This window comes from Heterodontus francisci, chromosome 3 (assembly GCF_036365525.1).
Source record: "Heterodontus francisci isolate sHetFra1 chromosome 3, sHetFra1.hap1, whole genome shotgun sequence".
Lineage (NCBI taxonomy): Eukaryota > Metazoa > Chordata > Chondrichthyes > Heterodontiformes > Heterodontidae > Heterodontus > Heterodontus francisci.
Genome location: NC_090373.1, coordinates 40,469,945 through 40,487,732, shown reverse-complemented (window position 1 = coordinate 40,487,732; position 17,788 = coordinate 40,469,945). Strand labels below are relative to the sequence as shown.

Genomic DNA, 17,788 nt, shown 5'->3' with positions numbered 1-17,788 from the left:
AATGGACTGCCAGGAAAGAGTAGGGGTTGACTCCGGGGAAGTCTTTAAGTGGCTTCTTTCTCTTCAAATGCTGCATTGGTGGTGATGACGCTGTAGTGCCCAAATCTTTCTGGCTGGCAGCATTGTGCTCCCACTTGCTGGTGAGAGTCCTGTTGGGAGCCCACCAGAATACCCAATGACTCTCAGCCCAGTAAATTGGGTCAGAATCACAGCAGCAAGTAGAAGTCTTGCGCTCACCCTCTGGAATGGCACAGCACCACCCTCTCAGAGCCACTAGGGATGGACAATAAATGCTGGCCATGCCAGTGACCCCGACTTACTGAATATGAATACATTTTTAATAAAGATGTAAAGGAAACCAGCTTTTGCATTACACAACCTGGAGGGGGTTATTTTGGCACAAGGGTGAAAACGAGCACTAAATGGGTGCTGTGCTAATAAGACATGCCTGTTGGTAAATCTGGTTTTAGTTTGCAATTTTAGTTATACTTGCTGCTTTACCATGAATTGAACTTGCCTGGAGGTGTTAAACAGACAACAGTATGTTCAGCACTCAAGCACTGGTTAGGTGCAATTTTCATACAGCAGTATTTGTGGGCTTCACTCACCCACTTCCAATGAAGGCGTGAAGTGTACTGGTGGATACACAACAGCGCATTTCAGGATGGCTTAGGTGCCGAGGGAGAAAGTGCACAGATTCTCAGGTATGCCACTGGAGGCGCTGGTGGAGAAGGTTCAGGGGAGGAGGAATGTCCTGTACCCACAGTAGGGAAGGAGTCCCACCTTGCCTTCCTGTCCCTCCCTACTACAGTGGCTGGTGCTGCTGAGCCTGGTTTCATGTTCTCTCCCTTTTCTCCTGCAGATCAAAGGAGACCCCTGGCAAGATGCCCATGATCAAGCATTCCTTTTTCCCTGGTGACTCCTATAAGGTGTCTAAGAAGGTAGAGTGGCACAGCATAGTCTTTTTAGGTTGGGTCCTCAGAGAATTTCCAGAATACATGTTGATATAATGTTGATGAAGTCTTGACAAGAGTGTCTCAGAAAGTCCCCTAATGTGTTTCAAAAGTCCTCTTCAAACCTTCAGCAGCAAGTGAACAGTAAAAGGTGATATACCTTTATGTAGCGCTCGAAACCTCTGCAACAATTAGTTTACTCCCAATCAGCTTGTCACTGTTAGGAGACGGCATTAGATCAAGCACTAGCAAAATGCCATGCAGCTCTGTTAATGAGCTTTAACAGGCAGTTTAAGTGTCAATCAGCGCAAGCTTCAACTGCTTTTCCAAGATGGCATCTTACACTAAACACAGGTTAAACCAGCAATTCAGCTGAACACCCTAAAGCATCTGTGGAATTCACCCCCATAAAATCCAAACTGTTGGGAAAGTTCCTCAAATTCTTACTATGACAGGGCAATACAATTACTGTTACACCACTAAACACTTTCTAGGAGGCACTTACACAATGGAAAAGGCACATATATTTTTCTCCATATATATGTATTTGATGATCCAGCTGTTTTCCATCTCGCTCTCTACCCTGTGTTTGGGTCATTTACAGTGAACTTGTCATTGTAGTACATACCGCCTATGAAACAGGACAAACTCCAGGTGGGAGGTAGAGTGCTGTTACAGTCTGTGAATCCACTTACTTGTCCCTGTGGGTTAGCAAGAATGCTTTTTCATCTGTAATTATATTTTTGAAATTGCATATTTTTAGTTGGCAGATTGCTGGTGGCTGAATTTCAAATGGTTGTCAGAAATACTGAAGGAAGTCATTTAACTTACTTCAACTATCTGAGTGAAAGATGAGATAAAAAGTGATCAATGAAAGCATGAAAGCTATAGTTGAATCATCATTATTTCTATCTACTTTTGCAGTTTATCTGAAAATGTGTCACTTTGTGAATAAAATGACAAGTAACCAATGTCTTGCTCTGCATTGAATCCAAATTGGCCTCACTACTTGTGTTGCACTTATTACAGAATCACATCGGCTTGAAACAATTCCATGCTTGACTTGTTTTGTGGTACTGCGGAATCTACCTCATTTATTCTTGAGGACTCAGATTCCATCAGTCCCACCAGTCTATGTTCAGACAGATTAGTTGCTTTTATGTGCAGATGGCCTCTGGCATGACTGAAGGAGCACAGGAGTATCTGGTTATTGTTCATATTCTATGCTATCATACAGCCATGCTGAAATGACGGTCAATACACTTGCTGAAAGCAACAAGATGACATTGTCTCCACCAAGGGGCAACTCTAATAGGCAAGTGCACCAGGATTAATCAAGAATATCAGTAGTGGCTCTTCCTCTCGTCCTCTGCAGCTAACAAGTTGGACTAGGCTGTCATCAGTTGCACTCTTTCAGCTAGGAGAGGATATTGTAGCAGGGCACATCAGGGCAGGAATTATCAAGTACAAGTCAGTGACAATAGAAATTTCTTCCTGCAGTACGTTCCCTTTGCTATCATCATATGTATAATGTGATTTGCATATCCTTGTCATTTCTACTTCCACTATATTTTTTTTGTTTTATTTGTTACATCCTTTGCAACTTTAATGATTTCAATGTTCTTCCACTAGCACAAATATTCTGACATAACATTTGTTCCTTTGCACACAGACACCCCTGTCCAGGGCCTCAAACACTCCTTCCATGTGAGACAACAATTCACATGTACTACCTTTGATTTCGTATATTGTAATTTGTTGTTCACTTTGTTTTCTCCTCTATATTGGGTAGAACAAATGCACATTATGTGGCCATTTTGCTCTTCACTTTGATTCTGTCTGCAAGTGTGATCCTGAGCTCCCTGTCACTTGCCAGTTTCATTTCCACTTTTATCTCTATGCCTTTAACTTTCTACATGATGACAATGAAACTCAAAACAAACTTTCTTTACAACAGGAGTTGCTGGTCTTTTGGTATCTTGGGGAACGGGGTAAAAGGGGGAAGGTGTTTGCCCGAGGCCCCGACATCAGAAAACACTGGCTGCAGAGCAACATTCACCCTTGAAGTGAACCTCTTTATTCTCAAACTTTTGGACCCTCCCTGGTTTTACCATCTTCCTATTTTATCATTTCAGGCACATTTCCCTTCAGTGCTTCAGCTATTTGCATATTATTTGTTTCTGAGATTTCTTTCATGCTTCTTCATATCATCTGATGTATTGGCCATCTCCACTTGTACTTTCTCTCTCGTGTGTTTTGTAAACTTGACTATTCTAACACACTCCTGCCACCCACATTCTACCCTCTGCAAACCTGAGGTCATGCAAAACTTTGCTGTGTGTCCTAACTCACACCAAATGCCGTTCAGCCATCAACCCTGTGCTCGCTGACCTACATTGGCTCCCGGTTAAGAAACGCTTAATTTTAAAATTCTCATTCTTGTTTTCAAATCCCTCCATGGCCTCAACCCTCCCTATCTCTATAAACTCCTCGAACCCTACAATGCTCTGAGATATAGATATCTGCACTCATCTAATTCTGCCCTCTTGAGTATCCCAGATTTTAATCGCTTCACCATTGGTGGCCATGCCTTCTGTTGCTTAGGCCCTAAGCTCTCGAATTCCCTCCCTAAATCTCTCTGCCTCTCTACTTCGCTTTCCCCTTTTTAAAACACTCTTTAAAACCTACCTCTATGAACAAGCTTTTGGTCATCGGCCCAAATATCTCTTTATGTGGCTCAGTGGCATATTTTATTTTATAATGCTGCTGTGAAGTGCCTTTTTATTATGTTAAAGGTGCTATATAACTACAAATTGTTGTTTCTTCTCTTTTCTCCCACCCTTATTCCGTGTTCAGTCTTGTCTAAAGGCATTTTTTTCCCCCATTTTTTGTTTCCAGTTCTGGCAAATGGTTACAACCAAAATTTTAACTGGTTAGTTTTTTTTCAGAAATGCTGATTGACCTGCATTGTGTTTCCAGCAATGTTTGTGTATTTTTCTTGTTGACGTTGCTTCTGTTTTTCTCAAACAGTTGCAGAAATGCCACTGATATCCTCAAGGACCAAAGATTATTGTGTAGATCTGTGGAAAGAGATGCATTTAAAAAGAGAGCAAAAAGGCATAGAAAAATAACCTGCTTTAATAAACAGTTATCACTTGCAGTTGTGTTTTGAAACTAAACTTAAATGATTACAGTGGGTATATGAGACTGCAAAATGTTTTGCTTTCACAACAGGTCTATTAATAGAGAGCTGCCTGCTCTAATTGCATTGCTTAAATTAGCAGTTGATATGAAAATGCTTATCTCTTCATCAGCCTTCAGGATTTAATTGTCCTGCACAGCAGATAATTAATCCTTGTATTTGACAGAACTAATGGCCTTCCTGTCATTTTCAGCTGGGCCCAAAATAAATGGTGGATCAAAAGGCACTGATTCAGGAACTCATAAAACCAAGGCTCCAGGTTGGTATTTATTCCAAATTAATTACTCAACATATGCTATATAACAGTAACATACTTTCTATAAAGGTCTTTGCATGCATATTATAAAATGTGAAGAATAACCAAAAATGAACATTCTAGCATTCCAGGCCTTTGACATTGGTATGTGATCGATTTTTTAAAAATGTTTAATCCTGCAGTTTACAAAATTGCCTTTTCCAAGTAGAAGTGGGTAAAATGTTTCTGGGGTCACAGCAATGTAAAATCTGTTAGCCCTGATGCAGATTGAGTACATGCCCCAGCAACTGTGGTCATACTATCCATAAACTGCCATGAAAGGGAGTTGAAATTTTATCTGTGGGAGGGACCATTATTGAGATGTTAACAGACCATGTTCGATCCAGGCTGCAACCACCCCAACCCCCCCCCCCCCACCCCCACCTACCCCGCCAATCCTTCCTCGGTGAAGAACCTGAAAAAACTATAAATATTAATATTTCCAGCACAACAAAAATCCACTATGTATCTGATAATCTGATATGAAAAAAAATCTTGCATGTATGGGCATTTCCATTTGAATTGTGTCACTGTCCAACATTTCACAATGATAAGCACTAAAAAGTCCAGATGGTTTTTCTAACCGATCTCTATAACATGAGTACATCAAAGAAGCAGCAGCCAATATTTTGCAGTGGAGGAAACAGCAGGATGTTGGTTTTGCAGTGTGGACAAAATGAGGCAGCTTCAAGTTTTTTCAAATGGGGAACTTCCTTGTTTCATTTTCATGACAGTTTTGTGAATTGTTCTATTTTGATGTGTGAAGCATCATGTGCAAATGGCAGGATGATCATTTTCCACCCTATTCCTGCCATTGTGTCATATGCAAAGACATAGAGGCTGGAATTTTACACCCCTCCACAGGAGTGGGCTGGTGGTGGGAGTGGAGGTGGGGGGGCTGTTCCTGATGCCTTTCCGTCACCGCTGCAATTTTACGAGGGGCGGCGGTGGCGAGAAATGGCCCACCCGCCCCAGGCCAGTCAAGGCCCTTAAGTGGCCAATTAACTACCACTTAAGGGCCTCCTCCCGCCGCCGCTGGTATTTTTCTTTTTCACTTCCTTTAGCAACCTGGGATGCAAGACATTCGAACCAGGTAACTTATCTACCCTAAGCATAGCCAGCCTTTTTAGTACCTCCCCCTTCTCAATTTTTAACTTATCCATTGCCTCCACTCTCTCTGCTTCTACTGATATTTTGTCAGCTTCCATTTCCTTAGTGAACACTGAGACAAAATACTCAAGTATATTAGTCTTGCCCTGCACCTCTAAGCATGTATTACTCTTCTTTTCCCTAATAGACCCCACTGCACCTTTTACTACTTGCTTACTATTTACATGATTTTACAAAAACTCTCATACTCTGAAAACAGTGCCTCTTTTAAACTAAACTGGTTATTTGCCTGTAGTTGTCACTACTGCACATTTTTCTCTAATTTGCTGTATATTTGCTTGTGTAATTTAAATGTAATTATAACACTAAATTTTCATTTATTCTTTTAGTTCCTCCTGATGTATTTGCTCTAAACTCTATATGGAAGGGTTTCTGTGAATATCTTGGAAAGAAACAACCAGCAACATTAACTGTTGATTATTTTAATATTTCCAATGGCCGAGTAAATGTTACATTCATTGAACACAGCAGCATGGAATTAAAACTATCAGGTAGGTTTTCATCTCCTTCCCATGACTGCACTGCAGCTCATTGTCAGCCAAATAAAATTCATTAAGTCTGTATCGCCATTTTCTTTGAAGAAGAATTTGCTTCATTTTGGAAATGAGCTAAAAAAGTGATTGTTCCAAATTTTTTTTTTTAGTGTTGAGGGAACCCTTTTGAGTCGGGGTGCAAAGAGAGACAGAGGCACAAAAAAAGCTTGCTGAGCGTAAAAGAACCCATTGAGATGTAGGTGGGGGATGGTGGGCAGTGGGGGGAAGGTGATAGAGTGCAGGACAAGAAAGGGAGAGCAACCATATTGTAAAGCATTATGGCTTTATAGCTGTGATGGGAGCAGAGCAATTGCTGTGGAGCTATTCACATTGTGTCAAATTGATTCACATTGATGTGAATCCAAATTGATCCTACAACAATTAGTACCAGCCTGTGACCTAATCAGATCAAATCTGTAATATAAAATGTCAATCCAGGAGGGTGATGCACAGGAGAACATTATTCTTCCGTGATTTCCCCACAATCATGCAATCATATCCTCATGGAGCCTTATTTCATGGCTCGTTGGCAGGTGAACATCCCCAATGGGAACAGAGAATGTCCTTCCTTCCAGGCTCACAGCAGTATATAAACTCAATTGGTTGAATTCCAGTTCATTTCAAGGATCTGGTGTCCTCCTATTTTCCAGCAATTTTTATTTTGTATGGAGGCTGGGGTGATGGGGGCAGTGTTGGGAGAACAAAATAGGAGCTAATTCTGCTATTTTTTTTGCTATGATATTTGTTATTTTAATGGATTTGTTAACTCATTTAAAATAAACAGCAGGCCAAGTAATTTCACATGAATGCCTTAAACATTCCTATGGCGATACGCAGTGTATTTTCTAGTTTAAGATTTCTGTCAAAAGTAAGTGTGTAAATAGTTAACTTATTCTAGTTTTAGAACCAGCATTAAAAAAAAACTATCATCAATCTGGACTTTGTCAGAGCCCTTTAATGACTGTACTCGTGACATTTAGGATTATGGAGTATATCAGGAACAAAAACCACCTGACCTTTGAAAAGCAGTTATTTAAGATTACTTTTATAGTTAATTGAATGCAGTAATTCAGCTTTGACACAGGGATCTAGGCCACAAAATTGGGCTCGATAGCGCCACTGGTGTCAATGCTATGAGAGCCCAGAGGTGAAAAAATGGTGGCCGTCTGCTTCCGATGACTTCCGGTGTGGCACACACCGATCAACATGTTTGGAAGGGCTAGAGCGCAGATGTCCCATGTGTGTGCCGGAAGCATGTAGAGTAACATCAATCAGCGTCTAATGCTGATTTGGCTCCTGATCTGCCATTTTGGACCTTGCAGGTCCCATAATGTTCTCTCTTAATCATGCACTTGAACATGCATTCAACTGCACGGAGAAACCTCTGCTAACAAAATTTAAAGGGGTCACCATGGGACTTTCAGGTGAGGTGCTTTTGACTTTCTTTTGATGCTGCAGAGTGATTGGAAGTACTGTGTACTGTGTTGTTGGAGGAGCTCCGACAAGTCATTGAACTTAAAAGGGAATGGTGCTGGACCATTGTAGGATGTTGAGTGGAGTTTAAAGGCCTTCATGCAAAGAACTTGCTCTCAGTCATGGGGGACTATAGTTGCAGTCCCTCTTGGACTGAAGCATTACAGGCACATGGAGCACAGGCATTAGAGAGGAGAAGCTGTGCACAGAGAGAGGAGGAGGAGGGCTCTCAAAAGAAGGCCGTACCCACCGAGGGTCTTTGGGGAACACCTCAGGAACAGTGCCTGAGGTGGCTACTTTTCACCAAGGAAGTGGTTACTGAATTGGCTCACCTCTGCCAACTAGACCTGCAGCTGCAGAGTAGGGCCAGGGCATTGCTGCCACTGGTCATCAAGGTCACTGACGCCTTCAATTTCTATGACTGCGGATCCTTCCAGGCTGGAGCTGACCACATTTCTCAGTTCACAGTGAATCACTGCATGAGGGAGGTAACAGAAGCCCTGTACACAATGAGACGGGACTTCATAGTCTTTTCTCTAAACACAGAGAAGCAGGAAGTGTGGATACATGGCTTTGCCAGGCCAACGAGATACCTAATGGTGCGCTACCTACATGTGGCTCTGTGCATGTCAGATCTCAAAATCCCTTTATGGAACCACAAATGGTTGCACTCCCTGAATGTGCAGTTGGGGTGTGACCAAGCACAGACCATCATATTGGTGAATTTCTGCTCCCCTGGCAACAGCCATAATGCTTTTACCCTGTCCCGTTTCATCAGCTTCAAGTCACCACGTCAAACCAGAGGGTGGCTGCACGATGACAAGGGCTACCCGCTCTGCACATGGCTCATGACTCCACTCTGCCACCCGACACACATGGACAGCGCATGTACAATGAGAGCCATGCTGCGACCAGGAATGTCATGAAGGAGGCCATCGGTGTCCTCAAATAATGGCTCTGCTATATGGACTGCTCAGCGGGGTGGGGGGGAGCTCTCCCGCCAGTGTGTGACTCTAGAATTGTGGTAGTCTGCTGCGTCCTCCACAGATTGGCCAGCATGAGGACACAGCCCTTGCCACCAGAGATTCAGTGAGCAATGCCACAGGAAGAGGAAGGGAGGAGGCATTCAGGCATCATTACTCCAGGCAGGCTGTCTGTGAGCATCTCATCAAACTCCACTGCCCCTGAGAACATCCCCACATCACCATTGCTCTACAACTCATTACCAGACCATTACAGCATCCTCTTGGCCAATATCCTGAAATCAACAACACCACAAAAGAGCCATCTTTATCCAACAACTCTTCCAACAATACATATAACACTCAACTATTCACCATTATGCTTTCCGTTAATGCCTGTCTTGCAGGTGCTTTTGCCTGGCCTAGTGCTCCTACGCAGTCCTGCCCCACTGACTGCAGCATAGCTTGTGCAGGCTGCTGACTTTCACTGAGGGAGACAGCAGATGGTCTTGCACGACAACCTCGAGCAGCTCTAGGCCTAGAAGGCCTGGCTTCGGACAGCACCACCTTGACATGGGTGGCAGTAGTCTGGGCTGGCAGGCTGATGGGCAACGTCAGAGGCCCTGGTGGAGTGGTAGTGGTGGGAGGACGAATGCTGTCATCTTGAAAGAGGATAGCAGGTTCATGCGCCACAGAGCCATTGCCACACCTCTGGCTCGGTGCCTCAGTTATCCTCGTGATCTGCTGGAGCACAGATTACTGGACTGCTGTGAGAACCCCTTTCAGTACTGGTATCCACAGCCATTATGGCAACAGTCTGAGCTTGCATGGCAACAAGCTGAGATTTCATGACCTCCATCTGAGTTTGAGTAACTTCTGCCTGTGATGCAATGGAAGCTGAAGCTGGGTCGACAAGTGCTGTCATGGAATTGGCTGTCATTTGCACACTAGAAAGGATGAGGTCCAAGCTCTGCATGAAGCCGTGTGCCAAACTGGAGCAAGACTCCACCATGCTACTGGACAGTGGCAAGAGGCTCGATGGCAGGCCTGTCAATGGACCCAGCCTTTGCCTGTACACAACCCCATTGAACTCCTCATCTGAGTCTGCTGCAGCGGAACTTGTCTGCGACCTTGCCCTCCATGGCACTCGCTTGACCCTTTCCCCCTAGCCTGGCTGCAGTCCACTCTTGTGCAGTGATTCAGCACATGCTGATTCCATTAGTATCTAAGCTGGTGGCTGACTGTCAGATCAAGTGATGGTGCTTCTTCATCAGAGGTCTGCTCTTCATGGTCAGTTTGCACTGGACGACCAGGCAGCAGTTCTTGGGTAACTGAAAGCATAAATGTAGAAGGGAAGGCTTAGAGTGAGGCCAGGGTGACTAGGTGGAAATCAAAAGGTCCATGGTCACACCAGCTGCAGCTTGAACATCATACCAGATAGCAGGATGAGGGTGAGATGGGATTTGAGAAGGTACATAAGGCAGGAAGATATTGCCATCCTAGATGGTTTCAGCGGTGTCGGTTGCAACAGCCTCAGTGACTGCCGGACCAGTAATTCACAGCACCCTGTCCTCCAACGGGCTCAGGGGGTGCAGGTCCCTGCAGTTAGGTGCAACCTTGACTAGAAAAATTAAGGGAAGAGGGTCAGTGAGTGTGTTGCGATGTGTTTGGGCGATGTGCCTGCCATAGCCGAATAGCAGGAGGTATGTGGAAGCTGCAAAATGTGGGTTTGAGGCTGGCAGCGTTGGTAAGTGTTGGCAGGTGAGGTGGAGCAACTGAATGTTTGGCATGAGTCCTGATTGCTAGAGATTGCTGTTAGGTTAATGATGAGGTGTGGTGCATTGAGCAGCATGTGAGGTTGGTGGTGGGTAGGATATGGCATTTGAAGATGCAAGCACTGACCTTGACCACTCGTGTGAGGTCATTGAGCATTTCGCGGCACTGCAGCCAGGTCCTCGGGGCTAGACTCCTTGAATTGATCTCCATGGCCACCTGCTCCCATTCTCTTCGAAGTGCATGTCTGGAACCCCTGCGGAAGCATGACCTCTCTCTCTTTCTTTCCATCTGCTGCATAATGGCCTCTAGTGCTGCATTGAAGAATCTGGCAGCCCTCTTTCTAGCCTGCTGCTCCATTGTTCCTTCCTTCTGAGAAACACTTCCACAGACACTTCCAACCCAAGCTGCAACCACTTTAAGAGGTGCAGGCTGGTTTTAATTGGTGCTAGCTTCCCATGAACACCCTGTTACGGGTGCAGTGAAGTTTGTGTACTGTCTGCATCACTTCCATTGGGTGAGGGGTAATTGTGCATCACTAGCTCAGTGTTTTAAAATGGGCTTTATCCAATAATTTCCCCCGTCCCGCTAACCCCCCCCCCACCCCCGTCCCCCTACCATATTCAAATATGGTGGTATCACTGGGTAATAAACTTATTGGGATGGAGTTTCCGCTTTGGACACAATCAGCAATTTCACTGCCACTGCACATTTTGAAAAGTTTTTTTTTTCCTCCCACAAGTTTTCACTCAAAGCTAATGGCATATCGCCAAATGCAAAATCTGTTATGAACTAGACCCATCAGGCAGCATTTTAAAATTAAATTTTTTCAAACAAGATTTGCTTTATAAAATATTCTTTGATATATTTGAGAGTAGCAACTTGGTGAAGTTTGTTTAATACGGCTGAAAATGGGTTTATCACAAAAAAATAAGGCCGGAATTTTATGCCCCCCAAAAGAGCTGGCTGGTGGCAGGGGTGGGGAGGGTTGTAAAATGGAGTGGGAGGCTGGGGGGCCCTTCCCGACCTGCTCCTGCCTCCGCTGCCAATTTACGCGGGGCAGTGACAGTGAGAAAAGGCCTGCCCACCCCAGGCCAATCAAGGTTCTTAAGTGGCCAATTATCTGCCATTTAAGGGCCACCGTCCACCACCACGGGTATCTTGCATTTGACCGGTGGGCGGCTGAGGCCTCAGAAAACCCGCCTGATAAAACTCGGTGGTTTTCTGGTGGGCTGTGGTGTCCCCTCCTGATCAGGCACCCTTTGCCCCATGGAGGGCTGCCCCCGAAGCCCCAACTGCCCCCAACGCACAACACACACCCCACCCCCCCCCCCCAACCGACTCTCCTTGCCTTGCCGGGGCCTGACCAATTGTCCCCAGCGAGAGCCTAAAAACATACCTTTTTTCCGGTGCCATCATCTTCCTCCTGCAGCTGGGTATGGTCCCAGCAGTGGCCACCACTCCCAGTGGCACTGCTGGGACTAAGAGCTGCCGACCAGCTGATTGGCCGGCAGCTCCATGAGGCGGGACTTCCTGCTTCAATGAGGTGGCAGTCCTGCTCAAGAGCAATTAAGGGCCTAGGGAGTGTAAAATATGGTCTGGAACCCCAGGCACAGCGGAGGCGGGCTCGCTACTGTCTTTTTGGCCGAAGCATTTTAAATCACATTATCAATCCACCAGCTATGTGTAACCCAATTGTAAATTACTGAAAATGTGTTTTAAAGAAATATACAGAACTATTTTCTAATTAAATTTGGGTACACTAGACAGTTCCTTAGTAAATTTTAAAATAAAAATCATTCAGAACCTTTTAAATCGTACTTGTTAGTATCCTTGTGCCCAAGTGTTTCAGCTGAATTTTTGGAGCCTCCTTAAAGGCCTGCAAATGAGCACAATTAGCAGAAACTCCCAATGGTGATTAACTCACACGGGAGCATGGCTAGTTTCATAGGCAGGGCTTGCTTCACGCACCGTGTTTTTAAAATTAGTGCAACAAATTGTGGAAACTCAATTTTGCATCAAATGCAATTTGCACTAAAATTCCATGATCTTTTGTGCCAGTTCCACCGATATGGGGAAGAATGGCACCGATAAAACCAACACAATTGAGCAGAAACTTATGGCTATTGAATTTAATCTTCTATAACTTGCTTCCAGTTTAAAAGCCTGGGACAGCAATCAATATATTGGAGTTTTCTAATTGCTCATCACTGGTGTTAAAGTATTCAGCGATACAACAAATAATAATTGGATTCACAGTTTTCTTAAGAAAAGATTAAATGCCTTGATTTTCTTTCTTGTATAAATGTATTCTTGTATTCAATCCAGTGGAATTATGTAAACATGTCATTTCAGTCCAGAAGAAATCCCCCTGCAGATGTAGTTCAGTCACAGTGGGATTTACTCAGGGATCACAGAGGAATAAAGTTACTGAAGTTAAGATTCTTTATAAATGGCTGAAAGTGGAACATTTCCAGTAGTTTTTGTGTATCCACTATTGAGATCAAACACTTGCAGGTCAGGTTGTAATTTTGATTTAAAGAAGTGTAAATAATTTAGGGGGTTTAAATTCAGAAGCAGCCCGATAGCCAGCAGGCAGAACAAATTGGACTGGATTTAAATCTCGGTCTAGAGATGCAGAGACGGTACTCAAATACATGATGTGCCCCGTATTGCATTAAAAATAAAGCTTTACTGTATACTTTCTTGAAACTAGCTGTCTTGCATCTTTCCCAAAGAGGAAGTACTCAATCCTAAATTCTTTGTTGTCCATGTCTGGCTGATAACCATCTTGATTCACACACAACTTCTAGTCACATGGATGATTACACAGAGGTAGCATTTAGGAAACGTTCAAAAATATTGAACAGGATGTAGTTCTACTTCACTATAATAAAACTTCTTTGTTTTCATTTTGTAATACACATCGTACTTAACATTTATTTTGATAATCAATTATTTTAAGTGAAAGGACTTTTGTCTTTTGTTTTAAGCTGCTGGCCAGATTGGCGGCGAGCTTCAAAAGCGGCAGGGTGCACGTGCGGGATTTGCCCCGCAGAGCCGCCATGATATTTAGCGCGGCAGCTCATTTACATGTCTGGGCTGGACATCTGGTGCCACTGCGCAGGCTCCACTACCATTTTAACAGGCTTCCAGCCCTTCCTTTAAATTTAAATATTTAAAGTTGCCTGACCTGAAAAATCAAAAGGAAAAGTTCATTAAAAGTTTCAATCCCCCCTCCCACCCCACCCCCCAATGACTACACACTTTATTAATTGCCCTCTTCCCCCCCCCCCCAAAAAAGTAAAGTCGCAATCCTGACCTTCCCCCCCGCCCCCCCGAACTTTCTTCACTTTAACCTCCAACCTCTTCCCACCATCCCCTCCACCAATCGCAATGGTTTTCCCTGATCTCCTCCAACCCCCACCCATCCCACCACCCATCCTGAAAACTTACCTGCTCTCCCCTCCCAACCAGTGTCCTGCCTCGGATCTCTAAATGGAGATCCAAAGGTGCGATAGTTCCACAACCAGCAGGACGGCCGTCGCGACAAGGTAATTATTAATTCAGTAATTTAAATAGATTTAAATATTTTATTGAAGGGCCCATCGCCAAGCGGAGGGGAGGCTGCCATGAGTCCTCGCCGCTGCCGGTAAAATGGGGTGGGGCCTTCCTGGCGTCTAGGCCCGTGGCAGGCCTCTCCCGGAGGTATTTTCCGGGCCTCGCCATGACCCCCAATGTCGGGGGATGGGGGGGGGGGGGAGCTGGTAAAATCCAGCCCGATGTTACTTGAGCAAATGTACTATTCTTAGTCCTTTGACCAAACATTGACAACCGTGCCCCCAGCCACCAAAGTCCCACATTCTGGAACTTGCTCCCTAAGTCCGGGTGGCGCAGTGGCTAGCACCGCAGCCTCACAGCTCCAGGGTTTGATTCTGGGTACTGCCTGTGCGGAGTTTGCAGGTTCTCCCTGTGACCGCGTGGGTTTCCGGGTGCTCCGGTTTCCTCCCACAGCCAAAGACTTGCAGGTTGATTGGTAAATTGGCCATTGTAAATTGCCCCTAGTGTAGGTAGGTGGTAGGAGAATTGTGGGGATGTGGCAGGGAATATGGGATTAATGTAGAATTAGTATAAAATGGGTGGTTGATGGTCGGCACAGACTCGGTGGGCCGAAGGGCCTGTTTCAGTGCTGTATCTCTAAAAAAAAAGTCCTTCTCCACCTCCATGTACTTTAAGACCATCCTTAAAACCTACCTCTTTGATCAATCATTCTGTCTACCCTTCTAATATCTCTTTCTTTGGTGTTCATTTTTATCCCTTGCATATCTGTGAAGTGACTTTGATGCTAAAGGTGTGATATAAATGGAAGCTGTTGGCGTCTGGTGTAAATAAGTTGCTTCTATTCTATTTGAAGAAGAGCCAGGGAGTTCCCTTGGTGTTATTTATCTCCCAAACAACATCATTTAAAACAGATAAGCTGGTCATGTATTTCATTTCCATTTTTGGACAAATTATCTGCTGAATTTCCCTACATTACAACAGCAATGGCACTTCAAAAGTGCTTTGCTGGCTGTCCTGAGGTTATGAAAGTTGTCATACAAGTCTTCAAAAACTTTAATTTCCCTTAATGACTGTTGCCTTTTAGTAAAACTACTTTATGTTTTAAATCTGACCACTTGTGTGATTTTCTGTAGGAATTTATAAAAAAGAAGAAACCCGACTTTGCTTAAAGATCTATCAGATCAAAGGACCTATTGAGATCTTCATAAGCAAGTTCAGAAATGATAATTGGGCTTTGGATGGTCATGTAAGTATATAATTTATTTTTCAGATTAATCAGTATATTAGTTATTTTGAAGTTGTATCTCATCAAAAAAGACAGACAAAGCTCCTTTACTAGTCCCTTGCACTGTCCAATACGGAACTGTGCCACATAGATCCGCTCCATCCAGTCTGTGTTCAGTTAGTTAATCTTGGAAATGGCCTCAATGTTGTTCGACTGGGAGATTTCAAACGTAGTCAAGATTTCACCTCTAATGACCTCTACCAACTAGAAGGACAAGGGCAGCAAATGCATGGGAACACCACCACCTGCAAGTTCCCCTCCAAGTCACCCACCATCCTGACTTGGAACTATATCGCTGTTCCTTCACTGTCGCTGGGTCAAAATCCTGGAACTCCCTTCCTAACAGCACTGTGTGTGTACCAACCTCACATGGACTGCAGCGGTTCAAGAAGGCAGCTCACCACCACCTTCTCAAGGGCAATTAGGGATGGGCAATAAATGCTGGTCTTGCCAGCAATGCCCACATCCCATGAAAGCATAAAAAAAAGCTAGTGATAAATGTACCAGATAGAACACCACAGTTTGATAATGAGTCCCTCAATGCATGTACAGCCTATTAACATTCAATGGCTAGCTCCTACGCTTTGGTGCAATACATAAAGATGATTGTTTCCAATTGAATACAGTCCTAACAAGTGTCAGTGCTTTTAGAATGTGGATTGCACTTAGAAAATCATAATATGATCATACAAAGTTAACATGGTTTTACAAAAAGTAAATCATGCTTGACAAGTTTATTAGAGTTTTTTGAGGATGTACCTAGTAGGGTAGATAAGGGGGAACCAGTAAGTGTAGTATTCTTGGATTTCCAAAAGGAATTTGAAAAGGTGCCACACAGAAGGTTAATAAACAAAATAAGGACTCATAGAAGCAAAATACTGCAGATGCTGGAAATCTGAAACACAAACAAGAAATGCTGGAAATACTCAGCAGGTCTGGCAGCATCTGTGGAAAGAAAAGCAGAGTTAAAGTTTCAGGTCAGTGACCCGTGACCTTTTGTGTTAAGGACTCATAGAGTTGGGAATCTATTAGCATGGATTGACGAATGGTTAATGGACAGGAAGCAAACAGTAGGGATAAACAGGGCATTTTCAAATTGCCAGACTAACTAGTGGAGTGCCGCAAGAATCAGTGCTGGGGCTTCAGCTATTTACAATATATATTAATGACTTCGATGAAGAGACCAATAGTACTGTACCTAAGTTTGCAGACAATACAAAGCTAGGTGGGACACAAAGAGGATGCAAAGATATATAGATAGATAGATTAAGTGGATGGGAAACAAGGTGGCAGATGAAGTATAGTGTGGGGAATTGTGAGGTTATTCACTTTGGTGGTAAGAACAGAAAAGCAGAATATTTTTTAAAAGGCGTGAAACTTCTAAATGTTGATGTTGAGGGAGACTTGGATGGATTCGTACAAGGAACACAAAAAGTTAACATACAGCTACAGCAAGCAATTAGGAAGGCAGGTGGCATGTTGGCCATTATTGCAAGGGGATTGGAGGACAAGAATAAGGAAGTCTCGCTACAATTGTACAGGGCTTTGATGAGACCACACCTGAAATTCTGGGCTGGATTGGCGGTGAGCTCTAAAAATGGTGGCCTGCACGTGCGGACGACACGCCAAAGAACTGCCGCAATCTCAAGCATGGCAGCTCATTTAAATAGCCGGGGCGGCCCGCGCCACCCCAATCTTGTGGAGGGGGCGGGCTGTCCATCCCCAGCAATGGCGTCAACTGCCTGTGTGCAGGCGCTGGCACCATTTTTCAAGGGCAGCCAGCCCTGCCCCCAATTTAAATTTTTAAAGTCCTACCCCCCAAAATTAAACAAATTTCTAATGCCCCTTTCCCAACCCCATCCATAACAATCACAATAACTACTTGCCCTTTCCCCTGCCAAAACACTTACCTTTTACATTTTGCCTCCCACACCTCCCAAACTGCACAATGTTTAATGTTCAACCTTTCCCACCATCCTGTAAGCCATTATGTATATGTGACCCCGTTTCCCCCCCCGCCCCCCACCTTCGCACTGACAAAATTACCTCCTCCCCCTCCCCACCACTGTGGTGCCGTGTCTCCCCAGATGGGGATCTGAAGGTGCGTGAGTGCCAGGTGCAGTTTTAGTCTCCATATTTAAGTAAGGATATACTTGCCATAGAGGTGGTACAGCGAAGGTTTACGAGATTGGTTCCTGGGATGAGAAGGTTGTCCTATAGTGAGAGGATGAGTAAATTAGGTGATCTCATTGAAACATATAAGATCTGAAGGGGCTTGACAGGGTAAACACCGAGAGGTTGTTTCCATTGGCTGGGGAATCTAAAATATAGTAGGGGAGGGGGGGGTGGGGGTGGAGGGGGAGGGGCACAGTCTCAGGATAAGGGATCGATCATTTAGGACTGAGAGGAGAGAAACCCCTTCACTCAAATGATTGTGAATCTTCAGAATTCTCCAGCCAGAGGGTTGTGGCTGTTCCACTGTTGAGTATAGTTAAGGTTGAGATTGACAAATTCTGGTGTCAGGGAATTGAGGGATATGGGGAGCGGGCGGGAAAGTGGAATTGAGGCAGAAGATCAGTCA

General features: G+C 44.3%; 1 protein-coding gene across 3 annotated transcripts in view; it reads left to right on the top strand.

The window, feature by feature from the left end:
* LOC137355859 (CUB and sushi domain-containing protein 1-like) overlaps positions 1-17,788 on the top strand; it is a 1,186,508-nt gene that overhangs the window by 1,150,314 nt on the left and 18,406 nt on the right. For all 3 annotated transcript variants that reach the window (XM_068021465.1, XM_068021474.1, XM_068021456.1), the window contains 3 exons: positions 4,349-4,414; positions 5,950-6,111; positions 15,056-15,168. In XM_068021465.1, coding sequence (XP_067877566.1) covers positions 4,349-4,414; positions 5,950-6,111; positions 15,056-15,168 — 341 coding nt within the window. The remainder of the gene's footprint in view (positions 1-4,348; positions 4,415-5,949; positions 6,112-15,055; positions 15,169-17,788) is intronic.